The sequence below is a fragment of the Miniopterus schreibersii genome (genome assembly GCF_964146895.1).
Source record: "Miniopterus schreibersii genome assembly, contig: HAP1_SCAFFOLD_149, whole genome shotgun sequence".
Lineage (NCBI taxonomy): Eukaryota > Metazoa > Chordata > Mammalia > Chiroptera > Miniopteridae > Miniopterus > Miniopterus schreibersii.
The window spans coordinates 20897-44089 of NW_027669757.1; the positions used below are offsets into that span (position 1 = coordinate 20897).

Here is a 23193-nt window from a genome sequence, read left to right on the forward strand (position 1 = left end):
AATATGTTCTTATGATTTAACGAGATTTCATCAACAGTGTTGGGGCCCGAATCTTAGCACCGTTTCCAAGGGGATGCCTGGGACTTGAATCTCGTCTTAGGGTGCAACTCACTTAGTATGTGACCCACATCATGCCTATGATATTATATTTAAGTTGACAGAAACCAAGGAAAATGAGAAATAGATTTAATGCAGCACAGAGAAAAATGTCTCATTATCTTTAAAGGATCAAAAGTGATAGCATCAACTGACTTTTTTATAGAAATGAAAGAACCCCAGTGATAATATAAATATATATAAATATTATATATAAAGATAATATAAGTATATATAAATATATAATAAATTATAAATATATAATAGTGTATATACTATATATATACACTAAATATATATACTATTATATATTTATATATTAATAGTATATACATATATAAATATTATTATATAAATATATAAATATAATTGACCACTTAGTATCATTTTACTTTTTTGTTATTTTGTTATATAAGGCAAAACAACTATTTTTAGGGTAAAGTTTTATTCTCATTTAAAATGATGTCTTCATTACTTCATCCAGAATTGAATTTCATGACTCAGAGTGGGCGAATGATTTAATGTGGTAATTATGGTCAAATGATTTTCCAGAAATTATTATACATATTTTACTTTCTCGGTAAAGTACAAATATTTCTGCATTATTATGGGCTTACATGCATAGCATGATGTTATAAAAAAAACCTCTGCTATTTCAAAAGGTTTAAAACATTGGTTTCAGCCAGGCCAGGCGTGGCTCAGTGGTTGAGCGTTGACCTAGGATCCAGGTGATAGGGGTTCGATTCCCGGTCAGGGCACATGCCCGGGTTGCAGGCTCCATCAATGACTCTTTCATCATTGATGTTTCTATCTCTCTCCTTCTCCTTTCCTCTCTCTGAAATCAATAAAGATATATTTTTAAAATAAATAAATAAAAATAAAACGTTGGTTTCATAATTTCATTTTTTGTTATTGCATTCTTGGGTAAGGTGGTATTATAATACATATTTTATTGTGAAGCATATGCAATATGCTTGCCTGTAGTTCTATTTTCCTATCTCTGTGTACTTTGTTATAGTCCTTCCTAGTAATCTATTGTGCTACTGGTAATGATAAATATTAATATATTTATTTTTATATTTAAGATATCAACTCTTTCTATGGCATATTTTCATAAACGGTTTTGAAAGTTTATTTTAAATTTCATCTATTTTTATTACAGAGGAAAATCTAATTTTTTGTGATCATATCCACTAATCTTTCTATCTGTGATTTGTTTCTCTTGCTGTTATGTTTAGCTAGTCCTCCACAATGAAAAATTAAAATGCTTATATTGTTTTCTCTTTTTTTGTTGTTAGTGACTTACACTGAATGCTTTATTCATTTGGAATATAACTTTGTGTGAATCATGAAGTGAGCCACCAAATAACTGAGTAATTATTGAACAATTTTTCTTTCCAGTTCAGTTTTGATATGGCTCTCACCATTTACTTATTTGACAAATATATTAGAAAAGTTGATCTTTGTACTGCCAGAGGTTCACAGCGAGGTGAATGCTTCTTGAAAGTGATGCCCAACATTCCTTTGACCTGCAGCTCTCCTGTCCCTTCCAACTCTGCCCCAACTTCAGACTGCTTACAGAAGAATGTTTCTTAGAATTGATTTTTTGAGAGATTGTACATTTCAAGCACAAGCATATCATTTCAAATCATATTCAACAAATTCTAAAGAACAGGATTTCCATGTGGCTTTCTGACTCATTGCCCTATGAGGATACCAGGGGCAGCAAAGGCTCCCAGGGACAGAGCTGACATCCTGGCTTCCCAGTGGGCCCCCAGGTCTCAAGATGCTTCTTCATTGTAATCCTGAAGGGACCTGCCACACTCCCAACACCTTCTAGCCTAGAGATTTGCAAGAGCTTATAATTTAGCTATCCTGTGGGTAAAACACAGAAAACAAAATCTACCTATAAAGAAGAGGACACCACTAAGCAGGAGAAACCACAGGTAAGACTCCTCCGTGAATGTTCAGGATAAAGAAGGAGGGGTGATGACTCCTGCTAAAAAAATGCAAAAAGTTAATACCAGTAATGCACTTAGAGTAGTGCCTAAGCATAGAAAGCAATCAATAAGGGCGATAGTCCCCACCTGGGCTCTATTCTCACTTCTCTGCTAGACACCCTGCCTTTTGCTCCCACTGTCATTTTGATATTGCATGAATGCAACCCATAGCATCAGGTCACATTAACTCATGTGAATAAGAAGACAGATCAGGAAGAAGCACTAACCTAGAGTAAATCTGACCCAAGTGTATGATGAAATGAACAGGAGATAGAGAAAGAAATTGTGATGACTTCAGAACAAGAGAAACAGGTGAGAATGTTGTTATCAAAGAAAAAAGAAAATTTAAAAGGAGACTCTGGATTAAAAACAACTATTGGTCATTACATTTTCAGTTAGGAGTTCAGCTTAAGTCTTTGTGAGACTGGTCTTGGTAGCAGAATTTGGATGAAAGGCAGGTTCCAGGGTTCTAAGAACTAAATGGGAGTGGTAAAATAGAAGCTGGAAAATTAAAAAAGTGTTTCTCATGAGTTAATGTGTTATCAGGGAATACTAGTTGTGTGAAAGCAGTGTCTGCAGAGATAGGTTAAGGATGAGCAATCATCATGTTCTTCAATCTTTTCTTAGTTATCCAACAACTCTGAACCTTAATTTGGATGGAGTTTAGGTCAAATGGGGCAAAAATATTGTTTGTGTTCTCTCTGAGCAAAGACCCTGAACATGAAGCTACATTCCCTGGTCATGTCCGAGGTGACCAACACCACCGAAGGCCCCTTCTACTTCACACTCACGGGCATCCCTGGGTTTGAGGCCTCCCACATCTGGATCTCCATCCCCTTCTGCTGTCTCTATACCATCTCCATCATGGGCAACGCCACCGTTCTCACTGTCATCCGCACACAGCCGTCCCTGAAGCAGCCCATGTACCTGTTTCTCTCCATGCTGGCCCTCACTGACCTGGGGCTCACCCTCACCACCCTGCCCACTGTCATGCAGCTCCTCTGGTTCAATGCTCGAGCAATCAGCTTCAAAGCTTGCTTTGCACAGGTATTTTTTATCCATACATTCTCCTTTATGGAATCTTCTGTGTTGTTGGCCATGTCCTTTGACCGCTATGTGGCCATCTGCCGCCCCCTCCACTATGCCACCATCCTCACCAGGGAAGTCATTGGCAGGATGGGGCTAGCCATCATTTTCCGCTGTGTCCTGGCCGTCCTTCCCTCCCTTTTCCTGCTCAGACGCCTGCCCTTCTGCCGCTCCCACCTTCTCTCTCACTCCTACTGCCTCCACCAGGACATGATCCACCTGGTCTGTGGTGACATCCGGTTCAACAGCTGGTACGGATTTGCTCTGGTTTTGCTCATCATCGTGATGGACCCTCTGCTCATTGTGTTCTCCTATGCACTGATTCTGAAAAGTGTCCTGGGAGTAGCCTCCATGGTTGAGAGACTTCGGGCCCTCAACAACTGCCTGTCCCACATTCTGGCTGTTCTGGTTCTCTATGTCCCCATGGTTGGTGTATCTATGACCCACCGCTTTGCCAAGCATGCCTCTCCACTGGTCCATGTCATCATGGCCAATATCTACCTGTTGGCACCTCCTGTGATGAACCCCATCATTTACAGTGTAAAGACGAAGCAGATCCGCCAGGGAATTATTCGCCTTCTCTCCAGAAGAAACATGCATTAATGATCAAAGAATGGTTGTGTTAAATTACTCAGAACTTACAGCCGTAGTCTTACAGGGAGAGTACAGTAAGAACTGAGAAATAGAGGCTGTAAAATAAAACACCAGCATATTTTTAAGTCTGTATGACATAATCTTGGCTGTTAGCAGACTTTCGGCTAGGAGGAGCTAGCAGTAAGTATTCTATTTAAAAGAGATATGGATATGAGTTGATTAAATTCTAGCACATTTTACCAGCTATGCCAGTAGTACAAGCTTCATCAGTTGAGTAAAGTTCTCTTTAAGTTGTCTTTTTTTCTTTTTGGATATTATTCTCTCCATTGGGTTGGTAAAATAAGTTAGAAGGAAACACTTAGTTGTTGTTCCCACCAACTGTTCTCTTAGCTCCACTTAGGTGGTCAGGTTAACACTAGTTCCATGGCCCTGGCTCCCCCTACTGGCTAGATGTGCTCTGACTTTCTCTTGCAAAGTCTGGCAAATCTTTCAGGGAGGGTGGATACAGAGCAAGTTTCTTAGTTATTCAGGTTTACCTAATCAGCATTCAGCACGATTTCAGCAGACCTAATGAGCACATGCAGAGTCTAAATACTGGGCTAAGGTGTTTAGATCCACCCCCCTGCCCACAGCTAGAAGAAGGTCCCTGCCTTGCTAGAAGTCTTTAGTATTTAGAATTAAATTTTAAGTAAGTCTACAGATCATATTTGAAGGATTAGAAACTCATTTTTCTAACCAGAAAAGACTTTTTTACATCCCAATGTCCTTAATGTGACTTAATTCCTACAGGCAGATTCCCTTTAGCATCATGGATTTTTTACTAGAACAGACTCATAAAGGGATACGGCCTTAATGTCAACATATTATTTTATTGAAACCAGATAGGCTTTCTCAGAAATATCAGTTTGAAAGACAGCCATAATATTGGTCACAGCTCCTCATCACTAAGCTCATGGTGTAGATGGCCAATATTAGGACCAACTTAGATCTGAATAAAAATGGGCAGAGCTTCCATGGAAGGAGCATAGTGGGAGGGGGGATTAAGAGGTAAAAGGCCAAGAGTAAGTGAAGGACGGATGTCTTCCTTCTCTAATATACTTTTCCTCCCTTTTTTCTCATGTCTTTTACCAGAGCCCAGAAGTTAGCATGTTTCTTTATAGAAAAATGAATTAGCTGGTATAGGTAAATTGTAGACTCAAAGGTATATGTAATGTCAGAGTATGGAAAATTAGGACCAAGAAATCTAATGTTAAAAAAAAAATCAAGGAAATGGGCAGGAATATATATCAAAGGAGACTTATTTTTTTTCAGTGGATGGTACAAACTTGATAATCTCCCAAAACAGCATAATGGGGAACAATACATCTTGGGATGATGCCAGTTTTTGAGGAGGAGCACATGATATCAATAATAACCTCTTGTTCAGAGCTATCAATTGAATTTTATCGTCACAGATCATGAACTACAGACAATGGCCAAATTTAAATGGAAATCAAATAAAAATTGAATCCAGAAATCTGCCCTTATTCTTTGTTCTTTTACCTTTTCTATTGTTTTCTTTCCTTAGACAAAACTGTTTATTTTATTTGTGTGAATGTATGTGTGTGTAGGTGTGTGTATTTGTATAGGCTTCATGACTTAAGAAATGGCATGATATGTTCATATTTCAAAATAAATCTGGTTTTGGAAAATTTGTGTTGGTAAATGTTTGTGCCTAATTTATTCAGTGCCTAGAATATAAAAACTATACTGGTCACATTTTATTACAGAAATATTTTCTATTCCATAAAATTTAAAGAGTTGATTTATTGACCCTCTGTAAATTATTTCAAGTGAGATATGTGGGAGGACATTGAATTTAATATCAAATTTTTTAGAGATGCTAAATGTATTACACCAATTCAGGTAGAAGGTAGCCCAGGCTGCTGCTATAGGAAAAGCAACCCAATTCCATCAAGCTACCTAAGAACTTTTTGCAAATAATAAGCATAATAAGAAAAGATAAAATGAACTTGAAGCAACCCTTCCCTCCCCTTTCCCTGTTACACTTGCGGCTTGCAGCTGCATGAAGTTATATTCTTCCTTGTCTGTTTATAATCAGCCAACTGGTGAGAGAGTCAGAGCAGAATTTCCAGGGTGCCAACTGCTCTCCCCATACTGCTGGCATGATTGGAGTAAACATTCATATGTGATTTAACTCTGTCTCTGCTTAATCTGGCTCAAGCAGTGAAGGTGGCCTCGGACCTATTGTGTCTGGAATCACAATAACAACCCAGTAGCAACAACCACATACATTCACATAAACTTAAATATTTTTTGAAACATTTTTAATTTATCTGACAAATAAAATCAGTATAAAAATTTTTGAAGCTAAACATTATTACATTTTTAATGATAAAATTATCTCAAGACTTCCATATATTAAAATGTTATTTTGGCTTTATATTGCATGCTGGAATAATGTCAGACAAAAGATTTAAAAAATTCTTTGTAAAAATACAAAACTAATTTAACTTGTCTAACAATTCACCCTTACCAAGAATACTAAGAAAGTTTAAATATTTGTATATTTGAATACTTCTGCATTTATTAACAAAATATAAAAACATTTTACATGTTGTTTATGTTTAAAAATGAGCATTTGGGTTGAATTTTTCATGATTATAGATTTCTAACCTGATTGTATTTCTGTGCCTCTCATCTTAGAAGCTAGGCCTAGTCATTATAATATCATGATTTGTGTTTCTTTCATATATATATTTTTTAGTTGCCTAAACCTAAGATTTTTTTTTCTCTGCACTTCATGTTAGAAATTTCATAACCTTAGACCAGAGATTTTCAACCTTTTTTTTAATTTCATGGCACACATAAACTAATTACTAGAATTCTACAGCACACCAAAAAATATATTATATTTTGTCTGATCTAACAAACAAACAAAAAGGTATAATTTTTATTCATTCATACCAAATGGCTACTGTTGTGTTGGCTGTTGTAATTTTTTTTTATACGACAATTTAAAGAAAATGAGGTCAGTGCCCTTGACTAAATAGTCAAGTATTGTATGTTTTAAAAATTCTTGTGGCACACCAGTGTGCACACTGGGTTGAAAATCATTGCCTTAGACCAATGGAATACATTAAATAGAGAAATACTGACAAACTTTGTCAAATTCATTATTCTCACTATAATTTCATGTTAGTTTCCACATTTTAACTTCTAACCTAGTGCTATACAATAGATATATAATACAAGCACAGTTAGTTATAATTTTTTAGTAACAATATTAAAAAGCAAAAAAGAGGTGCAAATAACTTTCAAAGTATATCTTGTGTAACCCAATATATCTATAATGTTATCATTTCAATGTGTACCCTATTAGAAATAATAATATATTCCACATTTATTTTTTTTCATGTTTGATATTCAAAATCTTGTCACATTTCATTACAATACATGTCAATTCAAACTAGCCACATTTCAAGGGCTCAGTAGCCATGTGTATCTGGTGGTCACCGTATTAGAGAGTGTAGTGTTATCCTTAACCTTAAAGGGCTACAAATATCTGTAGTTTTGTCATTTGGAAATTGTTACTCAAAGTCACAGTTTTTGAGAGAGTCAGAAGATAGCCAAAATGATTTATTAGATAATGTTCTAACATAATATTTTTATAATCATGCAACTATTATTGTTTATTTTTCTAAGTCTTGAATTCTTGAACAACTGTGAAATAAATCTACTAAAAATGATCTGAACTCTGAGTATTGCTGCTAGACATTCGTGTCCCCAGAACAAGTGACTGTGAAAATCATCTTACTAAAAATGAGATTTGATTATATATTCAAAGCTTATTCATCCATGTCATGCTTTTGACTTGTGGTTTACATGGTATATCCATCTGCTGATGACATTTAAAACCTAGAAGGGAATATTAGACCAGGCCCAAGAAATTACTGCAACATCTATTGTTAAGTTTTCAGATTTATTCCCCATGTTGTGTTTAAATACAAAATTTTATTATATTTAAGTGTAATAGATGTTCAAAAATATTACTTGAATAAATGAAGAAAGTAATTATTCACTCTTCAGTGAGAGACATCTACAGTTACTCACAAGTCTTTAGGTTTCACTACAGAAGAAATTGTTTTCTGATATATGACAGTGAGATTTTATCAGAATTTTTCCAGAACAGCCACGTTGGTTTTATATAAACTGACACTAGTGGCCATCTAATCTACTGCTCTTCAAACTAAGTTTATGGTCCCCTAGAGAAATGAAAACATTCCTAGAAGTGCCTGAGCACAAATAGTTTTAAGGGAATAAACTTTTAGATATTAAATGACCATAAAGTTTCTGTGCTTAAAATGCTTTTCCAAGTGTGTACTTTGTTTTGCATTGTCTCTGACATACCATTTTTTCTTGCTTTACATGGTCTTATTTACTAACTTTACCAAAAAATTAAATTTTAATTTTAAAAAAGCAAAAGAAAAAAACACAAGGCCTATCTTTTAAAGACATTGGAACTTTTCCATGATATACCACAATCTGTAAAACTTTCTGAGAAACCAAAAAAAAGGGACTCCTGAAAAGATTGGCATAGATTTTGATAAAGTGAATGACACCTATGACTGGGTACCATACTCTAGTGTAAGACAAATGGTATCAATTTTATTGCTTTCAACAAAAATAAAGAAGAATCCAACGGAATTATCATTTATTAGATCATTAAAATACTGTGATAAAAGGTCATTATATGGTTCTTGTCATTCTAAAAGTATTAAAAAATGGTACTGAACTATGATGAAATGATTCCAATAACATCTTATTTATTTTATCAAACATATTTGTTATTAAATTTATGTATAAAAAGAAAATGAATTGGAAAAAATTGTTCCTGAACTGTTTCTCATTCATTTAATAAATAATATCAATTTTTAGGTCAAAAAAACCCAGGCATCCCATTAAGAGATGGATTTCCAATTGAATTTTACTTTTAATGTATCAAAAGTTTTATTATGCTTATGTTGTATGTGTTACATACTAATAAGTATTGGGAAAGTAACTCAATACAGAATATACTTTTTAAACAATGCTTTATAGGCCACCAATTTTTAAACGTCAAATTTCAATATGTATTCTTATTTTTGCAAATAATTATAATAGAGGTATTGTTAAAATAGTTTCAACATAAAAATACATTATATGGTCAAAACTCATCTGTGGAATTAAATACAAATTTAAATTCAAGGAGCAAAGGGACAAATGTAAATATGTGAATGTTAAAGAATGTGTTTGTGTATTTTATAATTTATGATGTTTGGTATCAAAACATAATGTATTTAGATTCCATTAGATATTTAAGTATGTGATGTAACAATTTAATTTAAACTAATTATATTTACAATATATCCCAAAATACATGCTCAACCACTATGTAAATTTATGATTAAAAACTGTAGATGTCAGCCTGAAAATGCATGAGAAGATATTTAGTTTCTTTTCCTCATTAATTATTTTTTAGAATACATACAAATTTGGCAACCACTGTTCTATACAGACCTAGTACTTTTTAAAAAAATGCCAGTGTGTAAAGGTGACCCTGATGAGCTGGATGAGGTTGAGGGGAATATAATATGATGAGAAAAATGTTTACATTGTCATTAAAGATCTGAGTGAGAGAAGCTGAAAACCTGAGTCCAGTTACTGACGAACCAGCACAATCTTATCAATCCACTCTACATAGACCTGTGTTGTTTAGGAAATCTGAGGAAGGCCTTTCCCATTTGACCAAGGTCTTCAGAAAACTATAGACAGCATTAAGCAGAAACAGTGTCAACTAGACCTATGCTGACAGAGCTAGAGGAAGAGTGGAGTAAAGGAACAGATAAAAATGAATCAGCCACATGGCATGGTGAGATTACTGAAGTCTGAAGGGACAGGGGGAAAGGGGAAGAGCAATATCCAGACACAGTGACATCAGACCTATTTGGCCCCCAAAATAGGGCCTGAGATTCTACTAAAGCACAATTTCGCCCCTTTGCTGGGATTCTTATGATCCAAAACCTGTGCCTTGCGAGGTTGTCCATATTTTACTTTGTGCCTAAGTTGAGGCCATTTAGCCACCTGTTCCTCATTCTCAGAGTCTCCTGGTACATAAATTCTGGGTGTAGAGACCATTGTATGGTGGGTCATAGGGCTAGTCTGGTTCATTTCATAAAAAGAAGGAGGTTGCCTCATAGGTAGGTTTCCAATATAATTTGTTGTTTAAACAAGGACAATTTGAGAGGCAAAGGGAGCGCTGTTAATAATGATGCTGAGGAAAATAAGTGTAAACCATGACTATCTGGGGAAAAGCAAAAAGTACGCTCACCTTAATCAAAGGCACGTTCTTAGGATGATCTTTTATTGGGGGAGATGCTTAATCCTTGCCTAACCCACCAAAACAGAAATTTGTTTTATTTCATTTCAAATATCATTAAGTCTCAAACCTTTATTGTTAACTAGCTATTTGCTAGGCTTTTAGTTAGGAGTTTTAAGGAGAAAAGGAAATTTATGATCTCTGCTGTCAAGCTGATCATATCTGTGAGAGATGACATGCGCATGAGCACTTAGGGAGGCACATGTAAATGACAAGATGTGAGATGGGCAGGGCTAAGGATATTTCTTGTGAATCAGATTCAAGTCTATGTCAACGCTTTGCATACCTTGTTTCCATTTGTCCTCAAAATGCCTGGTGTAGAGCTTTGTCTACAGCAGAAACACCGTTAGTTTACCAACTGATTCAGACTCCCTGCCCCACTGGAGTGATTCAGGGCAAGCCTCTCTTGGAGGAAAACAAGGTGGCAATTCCCTGTCGGATTGGCTTGGTCTTGACGCTATAGATGATGGGGTTGAGCACAGGAGGAACAAAGAGGTAGATGCTAGACATGAGTGTGTGGACCAGGGGTGAGGCAGACTTAGCAGCACGGTGCATCACAGACACACCAATCATAGGCACGTAGTACACAAGCACTGCACAGATGTGTGACACACACGTGTTGAGAGCCTTCCGCCGTCCCTCCCCAGAAGCAATGCCCAGCACTGTGTAAAGAATCAGTATGTAAGAGATCACAATGAGCAGTGAGTCCAGCCCAAAAGTGGCCAGGACAACAGCCAGGCCCAGGATGTTGTTGAGCTTAGTATCAGCACATGGCAGCTGGATCAGGTCTGAGTGGAGGCAGTAGGAGTGGGAGAGGATGTTAGTGTGGCAATAGGGCAGTTGCCTCAAAAGGATTGGAAGGGGGGCCATGAGCGTCACACTCTTCAGCGTAATGCCTATACCCATGCATACGATGCGGGGCAGGGTCAGTATGGCTGTATAACGCAGTGGGTTGTAGATGGCTACAAAGCGGTCATAACTCATGGCCAAGAGGACCCCCGATTCCATGCAGGAGAAAGTGTGAATGAAGAACATCTGAGACAGGCAGCCATCAAAGTCAACCTGGCGGGCATCAAACCAAAGAATGCTCATGACAGTGGGCATTGTGGACACAGAGACGCCCACCTCGGTTACAGCCAACATGGAGAGAAACAGGTACATGGGCTCATGGAGGGCAGGGTTCACCTGCACTGCTGCCATGATTAGTGTGTTGCCCACAATGGCCATAATGTACATGATGAAGAAGGGGATAGAAAGCCAGCCATGTTGGGCCTCCAATCCAGGGATTCCAGTGAGAAAGACAGACAGGAAATCAAGACTTTCATTGTTCTTGGCTCCCATATCACAAACGGCAGAGATCAGTCTTCACCTGCCATTTGAAAAACAGAACAAAGTTAGCTCCCACCTAAAGGTCTTCTGCCTCAGCAGCCCACCTCAAAGGCTGAAGAGGGGCAATGCAAGGAGGTGGGAAAAGTTGGAGTCACTTACATCCTTCTGAATAAAAATATAACCCCCACTTTCTTCGCACCTCCTTTCCCCCAACAGCAAGAATCCTAGAATTCTGCGTGTAATGAAGATGTTTGAGACCACACAGTCTTATGATAGACGGCATAACTTAAAAATTAATGGCTGAAACACAGGAATAAATCAGAACTGGATCAAAATCCACACCCAACCAATTACTCAATGTGTGATGTGGACAACTCATTTATATGCTGATCCACAGTTTTTGTTTTTTTAAACTTGTAAAGTGGAGATAATAGTAGCACTATTCTCTTATTTGGATATAAGAAGCAAATGAGAAAATGAACATCATATATTTTGCTTTTTAGAGCTCCACAATGGATTCTGGCAAACCTTAGTTTGATGCCCAGTTTACAGTTTACTCTCAGTGTGACCTTTAGCAGCTAACTTAACCTTCCCAAGCCTCAATGTGTCCATATGTAAACTGAGGATAAAAATCCATCTGCCTCATATGGTTGTTGTAAGGGTAAACAAGATATTGTATGGCATATGAAACAGTGAATAAATACAAACTATTTTATTCTTAGGGAGATACTAAGACCAAGAGAGGAAGAGATACCAAAAAACTAAGAATCAATTTCTGCAGAGTCTAGGTCCAGGGGTGGGAAACATCCAGCCCGAGGGCCATATATAGCCTGCAAAATCATTTCGTCTGGCTCTGCCAAGGCCTCACCAGAGAGGAGTAGTTCCAGCCATCACATTAGGGGTGAGTTAACTAAATGTTTGACCAAAAAGAGCAGGCTAATTTTAAGTTGATAATTTTGTATGGCCCACGAATGATATTATAAATATTCAAATGGCCCTTGGCAGAAAACAGGTTCTCCACCCCTGATTAGACCTACAGATTCTTCCTGTACTGATGTTTTTATTTCACTGTGGAGATGGGAGTAAATCCAAGGCTGACTAGGAAGAGTCACAAGAAAGAATTGAGTTGTAGCTCTGCCAATGTGGGTCTGAGAAAATGGTAATCTTCCCCTGGGAAAATGGTAATCTCCTTGTGTCTCCACTCCAGGGGTCAGAAATGTGAGACACAGGTTTTAGAAAGTTGAAAAATATGAATAAGGGTGACAAAGGACATGGACATTTCATGAAAATTATACCAATACACAAGTGACCTCTGAATTTAAAAAGATAGTTCAGGAAGGCTATTAAATGAAAAGGCAGTGACATTAAAATAGCAGATTTGATCTAGAGTCCATTAGTAGCCAAGAGATCAGAATAAAATAATTAAACCCCAACCAGAAGGTGAAAATAATATAATACAGTAAAATGTAATATAATGTAACATCATATAATGAAATATAATAAATTAAATTTATAAAATAAATTTTAAAAATATGAAATAGGAAGGTAAAGTCACAATTGGTATAAAAGCTGAATTATCTCCAATCATCAGTTTATTCATTTGCTCACCTTACTCGGGTATAGGATTCACTGATTCATGATCAATTCTCTGTCCCACAGTTATCCAATGTTGATGTGAAATGGTCCATAAAGCTAAAGAATTTAATGGAAATGCTCCCCTAGAATGGATAAAAAGTTAGGAGAATATATAGCTAAGGGAATACAAACCGCTGTGACCATGGAGATACACACGTACAACAGAATAGTGAGGATGGCCCCAGAACCTGCATTCTCTTACTCTACTTTCAAGCCCTCTCTTCAGGCACCTCTCTTCAATTTCCCTACAGAAATTCCATGCATTCTATCTCTGCTTCCCTCAAGATTGACAACTTCCTGGAAGGGGAAATATACTTGCTTGTGCCTTTTATCCATTAATGTTCCTTGCTTCTGCCTTGTAGATCAGCGGTTCTCAACCTTGGCTACACATAGTAATCACCTGCCAAGTTAAAACCCCACTGTACAGGTAACACTCCACAACAATTTGATTAGAATCTCTGAATGTGGTATCTAATTATCAATATATTTTAAAGCTCTCAAGGTGAACCCAAAATGAGAACCACTCCAGGCCCATGTGGTGACATTTCAGTCCCTTTATAGTGACAGTATTTTATTTTATTTTTTAAATATATCTTTATTGATTTCAGAGAGAGGAAAGGAGAGGGAGAGAGAGATAGAAACATCAATGATGAGAGAGCCATTGATTGGCTGCCTAGCCTGCAACCCGGGCATGTGCCCTGACCAGGAATTGAGCTCCGATCGCCTGGATCCTAGTCAATGCTCAACCACTGAGCCACGCCCGGCAGGGCTATAGAGACAGTATTTTAGATAAAAAAGTAACTTGCAAGTACTCCCCAAGACTTCTTTTTTTCTTGTATGTCAGATAGCTTACCTACCCCACTCCTGACCTGCAGCTTAACCATTCCCCTGTGTTTTGCCAACTGCTAGATTCCTCAGCATCGTGGAGCTCTTTTAAATAAACTTGGTTTTGCTCATAACACCCCAAGGTGGTGCCCACAGAGGTAACCTAGGTTTGGGGCTACCCTTGCATGTCGCTTCCTTGGAGGTGCACCCAAAGGCAGAGAAAAGCCTGGTCAGAGCATTTTGAGGCTTTATCTAATTATCTCACCTGATTTCAATCTTGACCTGCCTCACTTGAGACTTCCTGAGTCTGGTAAAACCTCATCTTGGGCAGGAAGTAACAATGAAGGCTTGGAAACACTAGCCACGACCCATGTCATGGTGGAGAAACATGCAAGATGGGGAACGGGAAGTACAGGAGAGCATAGCTACAGGAAATTAACTCACTCATTGGGTGGTAGAAATGATAACCAGAGAGGCAATTGCCTCACTACCAAGCTCCCTCATATCAATCCCATGCGACCATGTTAAGTGACTTGCTTTAAACCAGTAAGTGGCTGAGTGTCGGAAGCCGTTCCATCCTTGCTGCTTGACACAGTCCTTCAAGGAGGAGACATCGGCACAGCCAGTCTCCATGGGACTTGGCGTATGGCAGGTCCCTCTTCCCATGCTTGTTCCCCTTCCTGACGCTCTGTGTCCTTCCCCGAGTCACTGCACCAGAAAAGGGCATTGCCCTAGCTGGAAACTTTTCCCTAGCAGGGGAGTCAGATAGAACTGGAAAAAACAATGATTCAGTAAAAGCCCCAAGGAGTACAGGAAAATCATGTGCCACTCATGAGGAACCCAGACTGTCAGCAGAAAGCTTAGGACTTGTTAGGCCCATTACCGCAGGAAGTTCCCCATCGTGGGAGGGGCCTGGGTCCGGGCCCTGCTGACTTGGCAGCCAGGGCCATCCACAGGGAGGCCACCAGGGAGTTCCCACAAAGAATGTATTACTGGGGGATGCTTATATTAATGGAAAACTCTGGGAATCCCCACAAGGAAAGAGCAGCCTAGGAAAGAGATTATTTCAATCTACACCTGAACCCTTATCTTACACAGGATATTACAGTGAGGACGGACTGCCGCAGGGAATTTGAGCGAGAGACCAAGGCCAGGGCGGTCAGTCACCATGGCTAAAGACAATCAGCGCAGGCTCCAGAGCCCTTCCTTAGGACTCGCATAACCTTTGCATAAGAAAAGCTGGTTTAGTTATTCTCCTTTTAGCTATGTGGTAGAGCATTAAAATAGTAACTTCAGAATATAAATAACAAACTAGAGATTAACCTGTAGAATAGCCTACAGAAATATAAACAATAGGTAAGACTAAAATTACCATACCTAAAGAGATGTAAATTCTTTAAAAGGTCAGATAAGAAGGTATATTCATTAACGGTGAAAGGCCAAGACAGAAACCCAAACATAGCATGATGTCATGTTGTTTAACCAGCAATAAAATCAAATAGTATAAATACAGTTGTAACAAGGCAAAAAAAAAAGAAGAGAAGCTGATTGTCCTGATGCTCTGAACGCTGTCTCCGTGTCCTTCATCGGTCATTGACTCCGTCCACACCTTTGGGGACCCCTGGACCGCTGGGGCTGGACCCTGGCAGCTGAGCTGGGACTAGAATCTAGTTCTTCCTACTACAAGTCTTGTGGCCTTTCCTATGAAGCCCAGCAGCCACCTTTCTGAAGATAATGCCATATAAGTAGGAAGAATGAATAGATACTGGAGAAGTTATCATCTTTATTTTCAGATTTTTTTTTCCCTACCTTATATGCCGACTTGGGGTAAGGTAGAAGAGACTGGGAGTTAAGTGACCCTCTAAAGTGGCCCCCTTTCAGAAGTCCACTGACTCAGTTGTCAACCTGACAGGCTTCTAGGATATGAAGCCAGAGTCCAATCTTACCCCCACTGAGAACCATCTCCGCAGCATCCTTACCAAACCATCGGCTGGAACCCTCCCAATGCTGGGGAGCTCATTGCACCTAAAGCCATTATCCTGGTTAGAGGGCACTGCTTTATAGAGTTCTTCCTGCCCTGGCCACTGTGGCTCAGTTGGTTGAGCTTCATCCCATGCACTGAGAGGCTGCTGGTTCAATTTCCAGGCAGGGCACATGTCTAGGTTTTGGACTCCATCCCCAGTAGGGGGCATGCAGGAGGCAGTGGGTTGGTGTTTCTCTCTCTCCCTCTCCCTTCCTCTCTTTCTAAAATCAATTTTTTAAAAAAGTTATTTCTTACATTGGTTGAGAACATACTTCTTCCACATTATGTGTAACGCTGCACACAGAAGCGTGATAATATTTTTAGGTTTCACCAAAATAGTATTCTGCATAGTATCTGTTATTTTCTTGTAAAGCACATCTTAGTTTGCAAACATGTATGTACTTGTGTAATTATTTGTTTAATGCCTGTACTCCCTAGCAGATTATAAACTCCATCAAAGAAAGGTGGGTATTGACTGCTTCTAAAAAAAATTTTTTTGATCACTAGATATTCAATACTAGCATAGGGTCAAGCACGTGGAAGATGCATAATAAACGTTTAATTGGATTAATAAATAACTGAATAAATAAATACTATCAGAAAGTTTCAATCACAACACCCTGTAATCTTCCCTTCTTCAGATTATCTATCCTAAATTCCTGTAGCTACTCAAAGTACCTCATTATTAGTTTCCTCACCCAAGTGAGGAATTTTATTCAGACAGTAATATGTTCTAAAATGTATATTTGCAATTCTATGCTTTCTTTTTTTTCTGCTTACATTATCTTTCTCTTGTTAGTTTTTTTAACTCTTATTATTATTCATAATCAAATTTTTATTTTATCTGCAGCTTTTTCAACAGAAATAATAACATTCTCATCTACAACTTCATACAATTTTATACAGACATTTTCTATTTTGTTGGAGTTACATTTATACCTCTGTTCTCCCTGTCGTAGTTTGGGCTTGTTTAGGGTTAGACTTGTGCTGTGTTCATTCTTGTCCCCCCCTGCACGTCATGATTCTAACACAAAGCCATGCTTAAGACATCAGGAATTAATAAAAGCATGAACATTCTGCTCAGAACCATAAACAAAAAAATATTCAGTTCTGGATTCCATACTCCAGATCAGAGTTAAACCAACTGAGACACACTCAAAGACAAAGGGGATCAAGTCACTCAAAGAGAACTTAAGGCGTTTTCTGCTGTCATCTTGGTTCCACGTTCCCCACACAAAATGCCTGGTGAAGCCACAGAACCCGCCCTGCTACAGAGCAGGAGTGGCCCCAGCCCCGGGCTGAGCCAGGGTCTGGAACAGAATCTGACTGTGATGCATCAGTACCCGAGCTGGAGAGACAAGGTTCCACACAGGCAGCCACGCAGCAGGGCCAGCTGGCAGCAGCCGCTGAAACCGATGGCGAGCCAGTCAGTAAAGCAAAACAGAGCCAGAGTGAAAGGGAGGCTCAGAAGGCTGTGTCCAAATGGGGTCCTCACAGGTTACAGGGGTTACTAGGGTGACTATCCAGAAATCTAAGAATGTCCTCTTTGTCATTCCAAAACCAGATGTCTGCAAGAACCCGGCTGCAGGTACCTACATAGTTTGGGGGGAAGCCAAGATTGAGACTTTATCTCAGCAAGCACAGCTAGAAGCTGCAGAGAAAGTCCAAGTTTAGTGAAGCTGCCTCAAACATTAGAGAAAACACACAGCCTCCAGCTGTACAAGAGAGAGGAAGGGGTTGTTGAAGCAGGTGTGGAGGTTGAAGGCATAGAATTGGTCATGTCACAAGCAAATGTGTTGAGAGCTCCAAAGGCAGTTTGAGCCCCAAAGAACAGCAGTTATAGTACTGTAAATGGCATTATGGAATTAACAATATAACCATCTAAAACCCAAGAACCTTTTTATGTATGTGTGTTTGTGTTTCAAAAGAGTAACTGCAGCTTGGTTTGAAATTTGTACTGTTTCTATCATTAATAAGCTTATGACTTCTTGTGGGATGAAAAAACAAAAGAGCACTCAAGGAACCAATGATGCTTTGTTTTGAGGAGACCATAGAAGAGATGGACATAGGGTGGGCGCAAAAGGTAGTGAGCAATAGGTGGAAATTTTAAGGTGACAGTCTGGGGCTTAGGTAAGGAAAATTTTTCTAAGAGTCAAAGCTGCACAAGGAAATAATATGTTTCTGGTCAGTAGAGATGTTCAAGCAAAGACTGAAAAACCCTGGATGGCAATGCCAAGGGAAAATTCCAGCATCTGTTTAATTGGGATTAAAGGCCCTTTCAACTCTCCTTCTGCCTTCAGGTCGGATGTTCCAGACTTTCAAGGTCTCTCCTATTCTGTGACACAGAGAATATCATGGCTGTGAATCTGTGTGGCCAAAACAGAGGCAAGTTCAGTTCCTGTCATGAGATCATCGTGTGTCTTTCACTGCTAACGAATCCCTGGCAGCGCTATCTGAAAATGTTTTGGAGGATACAAGAGCATTTTCATTAATAGTACTTTTTTCATAGAAAACCTGAATGAAAATAAAATTTAGGAATTTTTCTGTTTTAAATCTTTCTATCATAGGTCAAACAAATCATGGCTAATACACCGACATACACATATACATCGACAAAGGCTCACTCAGAGATACAGAGACATGAAAGAGGCTGAAAGAACCACACAGAGACACAAACAGAGTTGTAGACAGAAACACACCTTTTGTGCCTATACCTAGAAGACGCAGGTAGGTTTAAACTCACTTGAGAAAATTTTGAGAAGTGTCAGCTGGATTGAAAGACAGAAGGCAAGAGCTCGCAATGGGTCCAGAGTAGGCCTCTGGCAGGCACTAGCCAAGAGAGGAGGCACCTTTTATGTTTCTGAATGACAGCAACCAGGGGCCAGAGCCTCTGGGGTCCTGTTGAGCCTGAGTGTGATGCTGTGCTGGTGATGGGAAAAGGAGAGGGTTTAGACCTCACCTTGGGAGCAGAAAGAAAAGAAAAAGCATGTCCCCTGGAGATCCTGCCTTCTCTCCACAGAGAAAATAAAACTCCTACTCCTTCCTTAGGATGAAGAGCAGGAAGGAGACAAATTCCTCCAAGCTCCATAGCAACATCCCCCCTGAATCCCAATTATCCAGTCTCAAAACTGGAACTCTGAGCACAGAGCACAGAGTTTATTTTTCGGAATTTTGGGCTTAAAATCCATATTCCTGTAAGGCCTAAAGCTTAGGACCTAGTTGGCAAATTCTAAGACTCGGAGCCTAGGGAACAGAGGGTAAAGCCCAGAGCCAGGCCCAGGATTTAACCAATGGAAGATATAACCATGGCCGCCTTTACCCACTGTCACGACTGTTCCGGACTCGATTCCAACTCAACCCTCCACCGAATGGCACAAAATTGAGGTGTCTTCCAAGAGAGATATCTCAGGGTACTGGGAGCCCATGGAGCTCAGAGTCATGTAGATGTAGATTGAGTTCCAGCTTTGCCATCTACCAGCTTTATGATTCCAGATTAGCATTTCTTCAACTCAGAACCTGATCTGTAAAGAGAACTGTACTTATCTACAGAGGGTAGAGGTGCAAAGGAGAAAGAAAGAAAAAAGAAAGTGATATTTCTAATGTACCATTCATATGTTCTCCTGGAGGCCCCAACTTCAGATCCGCCAAATAACTACTTTCCCAAGGACCCAGTCTTCTCATTAAGTATTCCATTTTATCTCTTCCTTATTTCAGTTTCATATACAGAATATTGAGGGAAGGAATGGCATGACGGGGAGCTCTTTTGCTTTTGTATCAAGTGGTAGGATGTCTCCAGGGAAGCAAACAGAAGATGGACATGGAGAATATTTTTCCTTCCCTTTATGGAGCTTTCAAGTATCTCAAAGAGATAGTGTCTCAAAGAGGGTTTGAGAACCCTCTCTGCTTTCCATTACTGCAGAGTGACTGTGGAGTGGCTAAAGATTGTTTATCGAATCTTCTGTGTTCGCTATTTCTGTGCTATATCTGCACCAACTCGTGGAGATAATGGGCTATGAGTCTGCATTTTCCTTCACCACTAACACCATACACCTAGTTCTCAGTTTCCCCCAGCTTTAGAAACCACTCACAGTCTGACTTAAGCAATCTCTTAAGATCTCATTTCCCAAGCTTCTCTATGTGAAATCTCCTCTCTGTCTAAACAAAGCTGCTTGCAATTGTCCTAAATATTCCAGACCAATATTGAATAAAGGTTCTCAACCTTTAACATATATCAAAGTTACTTGGAGAACTTATAAAAAAGATTGCTGGACTTGGCTCCCTAGAATTTCTAATTCAGGATATCAGAAGAAGGCCTGAGAATTTGTTTAGGTAACAATTTCCCAAGCGATGCTGATGTTGCTGGTCTGGGAATCACACTGTGAGAACCACTTTTCCAGACTCGTGTTACTCATGAGTCTTTTTATTGTTGTTACACATCAAATTGGCATTACCTGAGCAGTGTTACAAAAGCAAAGTGCATTGCTTCTCAAGTTTTAACCACCCTAGGATCTTATTCAATGCAGTCAGAATTCAGTAGGTCTTATGTGGGGTCTAAGGTTCTGTTTCTCTAACAGGCTGCCAGATATATGAAGGTTATTGTTTATTGGATCACACTTGGAATAGCAAGATTCTAAACTTTCTTGCCTAAATATTTGTTTTCATACTTATGTCAAAATAATTACCTTCCCTTCTTCCTGCCTCCCTTTACAAAGTACTCAAACCTCTCTCATCCTTGACAAGCTACTTCACAAAAACAGGAAAATAACTTATCCTGTTTTGTACAAACCAAACAGTCCTTCTCTGTCACAGGAAGCACTAAGCTTACACAGAATTTTGTCTGTCTCTGGTGTTTATCATTTTCCTCATTCTGGGTGGAAGTAGGGTTATTTGTGTACAAGCTTATTTGCTCTCTAGAACTTTTATTATTTTCACATGTCAAACATTTTTTAGGGCATCTTTACTCTTTTTTATGTTTTTCCTTTAATATATCTATCTCTTACTTAACAATATGTCCCACTCACCATTATAAAATTCTTAGCAACTAGCACAAGGTTTTTCACACAGTAAGTGTTCAATACACATTTATGTCATTTTATTGAGTCAAATGTCCCTTTATTGGTTCCATATTCACAACTATCAAGATCCTGGTTCTTCTCCTTCTTGCTTTAAGTGTTTCTTAAGATTGCAAAACAAGTCCCAGTTCTTTCTACAAAGGAGTTCTCTCAGGGTCTGCAGCCTTCCTCAGCTCTGGGATTTATAAAAGCCTTTGAGGATCCCTCTGCGTATCTCCTTTGTCTTCACACTGTAGATGATAGGATTGAGCATGGGGGGTACAAATAGGTAGACATTGGACATCATGACATGAACAACAGGTGGGGCACTTTTCCAGAAGCGGTGGATCATGGACACAGCAATTATGGGCACATAGAAAGCCAGCACTGCACAGATGTGTGATATGCAGGTGTTGAGTGCCTTGAGCCGCTGCTCCCGGGATGCAATGGCCAGCACGGCTCTCAGAATCAATGCATAGGACAGCAGGATGAAAGTTGAGTCTATGCCATAGGTGAAAATGACCACAAAGAGCCCATATATGTTGTTAACATGGGTGTCTCCACATGCCACTTTCATGAGATCTGGATGGAGGCAGTATGAGTGATGCAAAACATTGCCCTTGCAGAAGGGAAGTCGTTTTACTAGAAAGGGGAATGGCAAAAGAGTAATGAAGCTCTTGGCAAGGACACCCAGGCCCATAGCCAAGATGCAGCTGTTGGTGAGCACAGTGGCATAGTGTAGTGGGTCACAAATAGCCACAAAACGATCAAAGCTCATGGCCAGCAATATGCCTGATTCCATGAAGGAGAAAGTGTGGATGAAGAACATCTGAACCAAGCAGGCATCGAAGCCAACATGACGGTAGTTGAAGCAGAAGGTAGCAAGCACAGTTGGGAGTGTTGAGAAGGACACTCCCAGATCATTGAGGGAGAGCATGGAGAGGAAATAGTACATGGGCTGGTGCAGAGCAGGCTCCCGAACCACCAGAGCAAGGATGCTGAGGTTGCCTACGATGGAGATCAGGTACAAGATGCAGAAAACCAGGGCAGCCCATGCTTGGCTTGTCTGCATCCCAGGAATACCTGTCAGCTGGAGGGTGTGTGGCTGGAAAGGGGTGTCATTGAGGCCCAGCATGGCAGGCAGGTGGGAGAATACAGATGAGAATGAACCCAAGAGGGTGTTTTGAGGAGTTCTTCACTTTCTTTCAAACATCCTGTCTCTAACACAAAAGGTCAGAGAGTGAATGTGTTTGCCTCTGTTCCTGCTTTCCCCATTAGACTATTAGCTCTCTAAAGATAGCAGCTGGGTTCTACTCATTTCTCTATCACCAGTGCCCAGTACCCTGTCTAGGCCATAGTAGAAACTCCGTGAAGGCATGGCAAGGCAGCAAGGTAGGACACAAGATGAAAAAAGTCCCCTAATTCTCACCTTCACTTTCTCATCTCACCCAGAATCCATATTTTGAGAATTTGGGGGGAAATAGAGGTTAACATAGGCAAGGAAAAAGAAACACTGCTCATTCCTTTGGAAACCCTTTGGTAGATGGTATAGATGAAACTCCTGTAGCTATAAAATTGCAGTTTTAATAAGCTTTACTCAGATTTCACCTCAGCCTCCCAATCCTTCCCCATCAGCCTACCCCTGAACATGTCAACACCAAAAACTTTTCCACCTCTGGAAATCTTAAATTCCATTTTCTTAACATTCTGACCCCATCCTTCTATCTTCCAGCCCTCTTACCTTCTTGTGCCCATGTGCTTGCTCTCAGAGTCTTAATAATTCTTCCATTTCTTTCCTGGTCCCTTTTTCATTTAGCAATTTCTTCCTCACTTTTTTCCTGACCTACTCTCCTGCCAGGGCTGGTATTTTCATCTCCTCTTTGCCTCTCACATTCACACAGCAAACCTCAACTTTGATAAATTCTATAATCAAACTGGATGTGCAGCTAGATAAAAACAAAGAAGCAAGTGTTTTGCCAGAGGGCGAAAACTGATTATTTGCCACTGCCTACATTTTAAACTTACTTAATTTTATCCCCTGGCTCCTGAGAAAGAGATGTCTCTCCTTCTCCAAGGCCATGCCCTCCACCTTCAGGATTCCATTTCTTGCCTTCTCCTTCAGAGACCTCTTTCATT

The 23193-nt window shown here is 39.4% G+C and overlaps 3 protein-coding genes and 1 pseudogene across 4 annotated transcripts; 2 read left to right on the forward strand and 2 right to left on the reverse strand.

The window, feature by feature from the left end:
- Window positions 1-2816: 2816 nt before the first annotated feature.
- On the forward strand, window positions 2817-3785 carry LOC308552059 (olfactory receptor 51Q1-like; the record flags this gene model as incomplete). Its single annotated transcript, XM_081163029.1, has 1 exon — window positions 2817-3785. The coding sequence occupies one exon, from the start codon at window positions 2817-2819 to the stop codon at window positions 3783-3785; it is 969 nt and encodes a 322-aa protein (XP_081019155.1).
- A 6799-nt stretch (window positions 3786-10584) lies between these two features.
- LOC308552071 (olfactory receptor 51I2-like) lies at window positions 10585-11535 on the reverse strand (the record flags this gene model as incomplete). Its single annotated transcript, XM_081163039.1, has 1 exon — window positions 10585-11535. One exon carries the CDS (start codon window positions 11533-11535, stop codon window positions 10585-10587), a length of 951 nt encoding a protein of 316 aa, XP_081019165.1.
- A 5709-nt stretch (window positions 11536-17244) lies between these two features.
- LOC308552068 (nascent polypeptide-associated complex subunit alpha pseudogene) lies at window positions 17245-17826 on the forward strand (annotated as a pseudogene). The gene has a single exon. The product of its transcript is annotated as a nascent polypeptide-associated complex subunit alpha pseudogene (transcript).
- Window positions 17827-21247: 3421 nt separating this feature from the next.
- Window positions 21248-22192, reverse strand: LOC308552064 (olfactory receptor 51I1; the record flags this gene model as incomplete). The annotated part of the gene is made up of 1 exon (XM_081163034.1): window positions 21248-22192. One exon carries the CDS (start codon window positions 22190-22192, stop codon window positions 21248-21250), a length of 945 nt encoding a protein of 314 aa, XP_081019160.1.
- Window positions 22193-23193: the final 1001 nt, after the last annotated feature.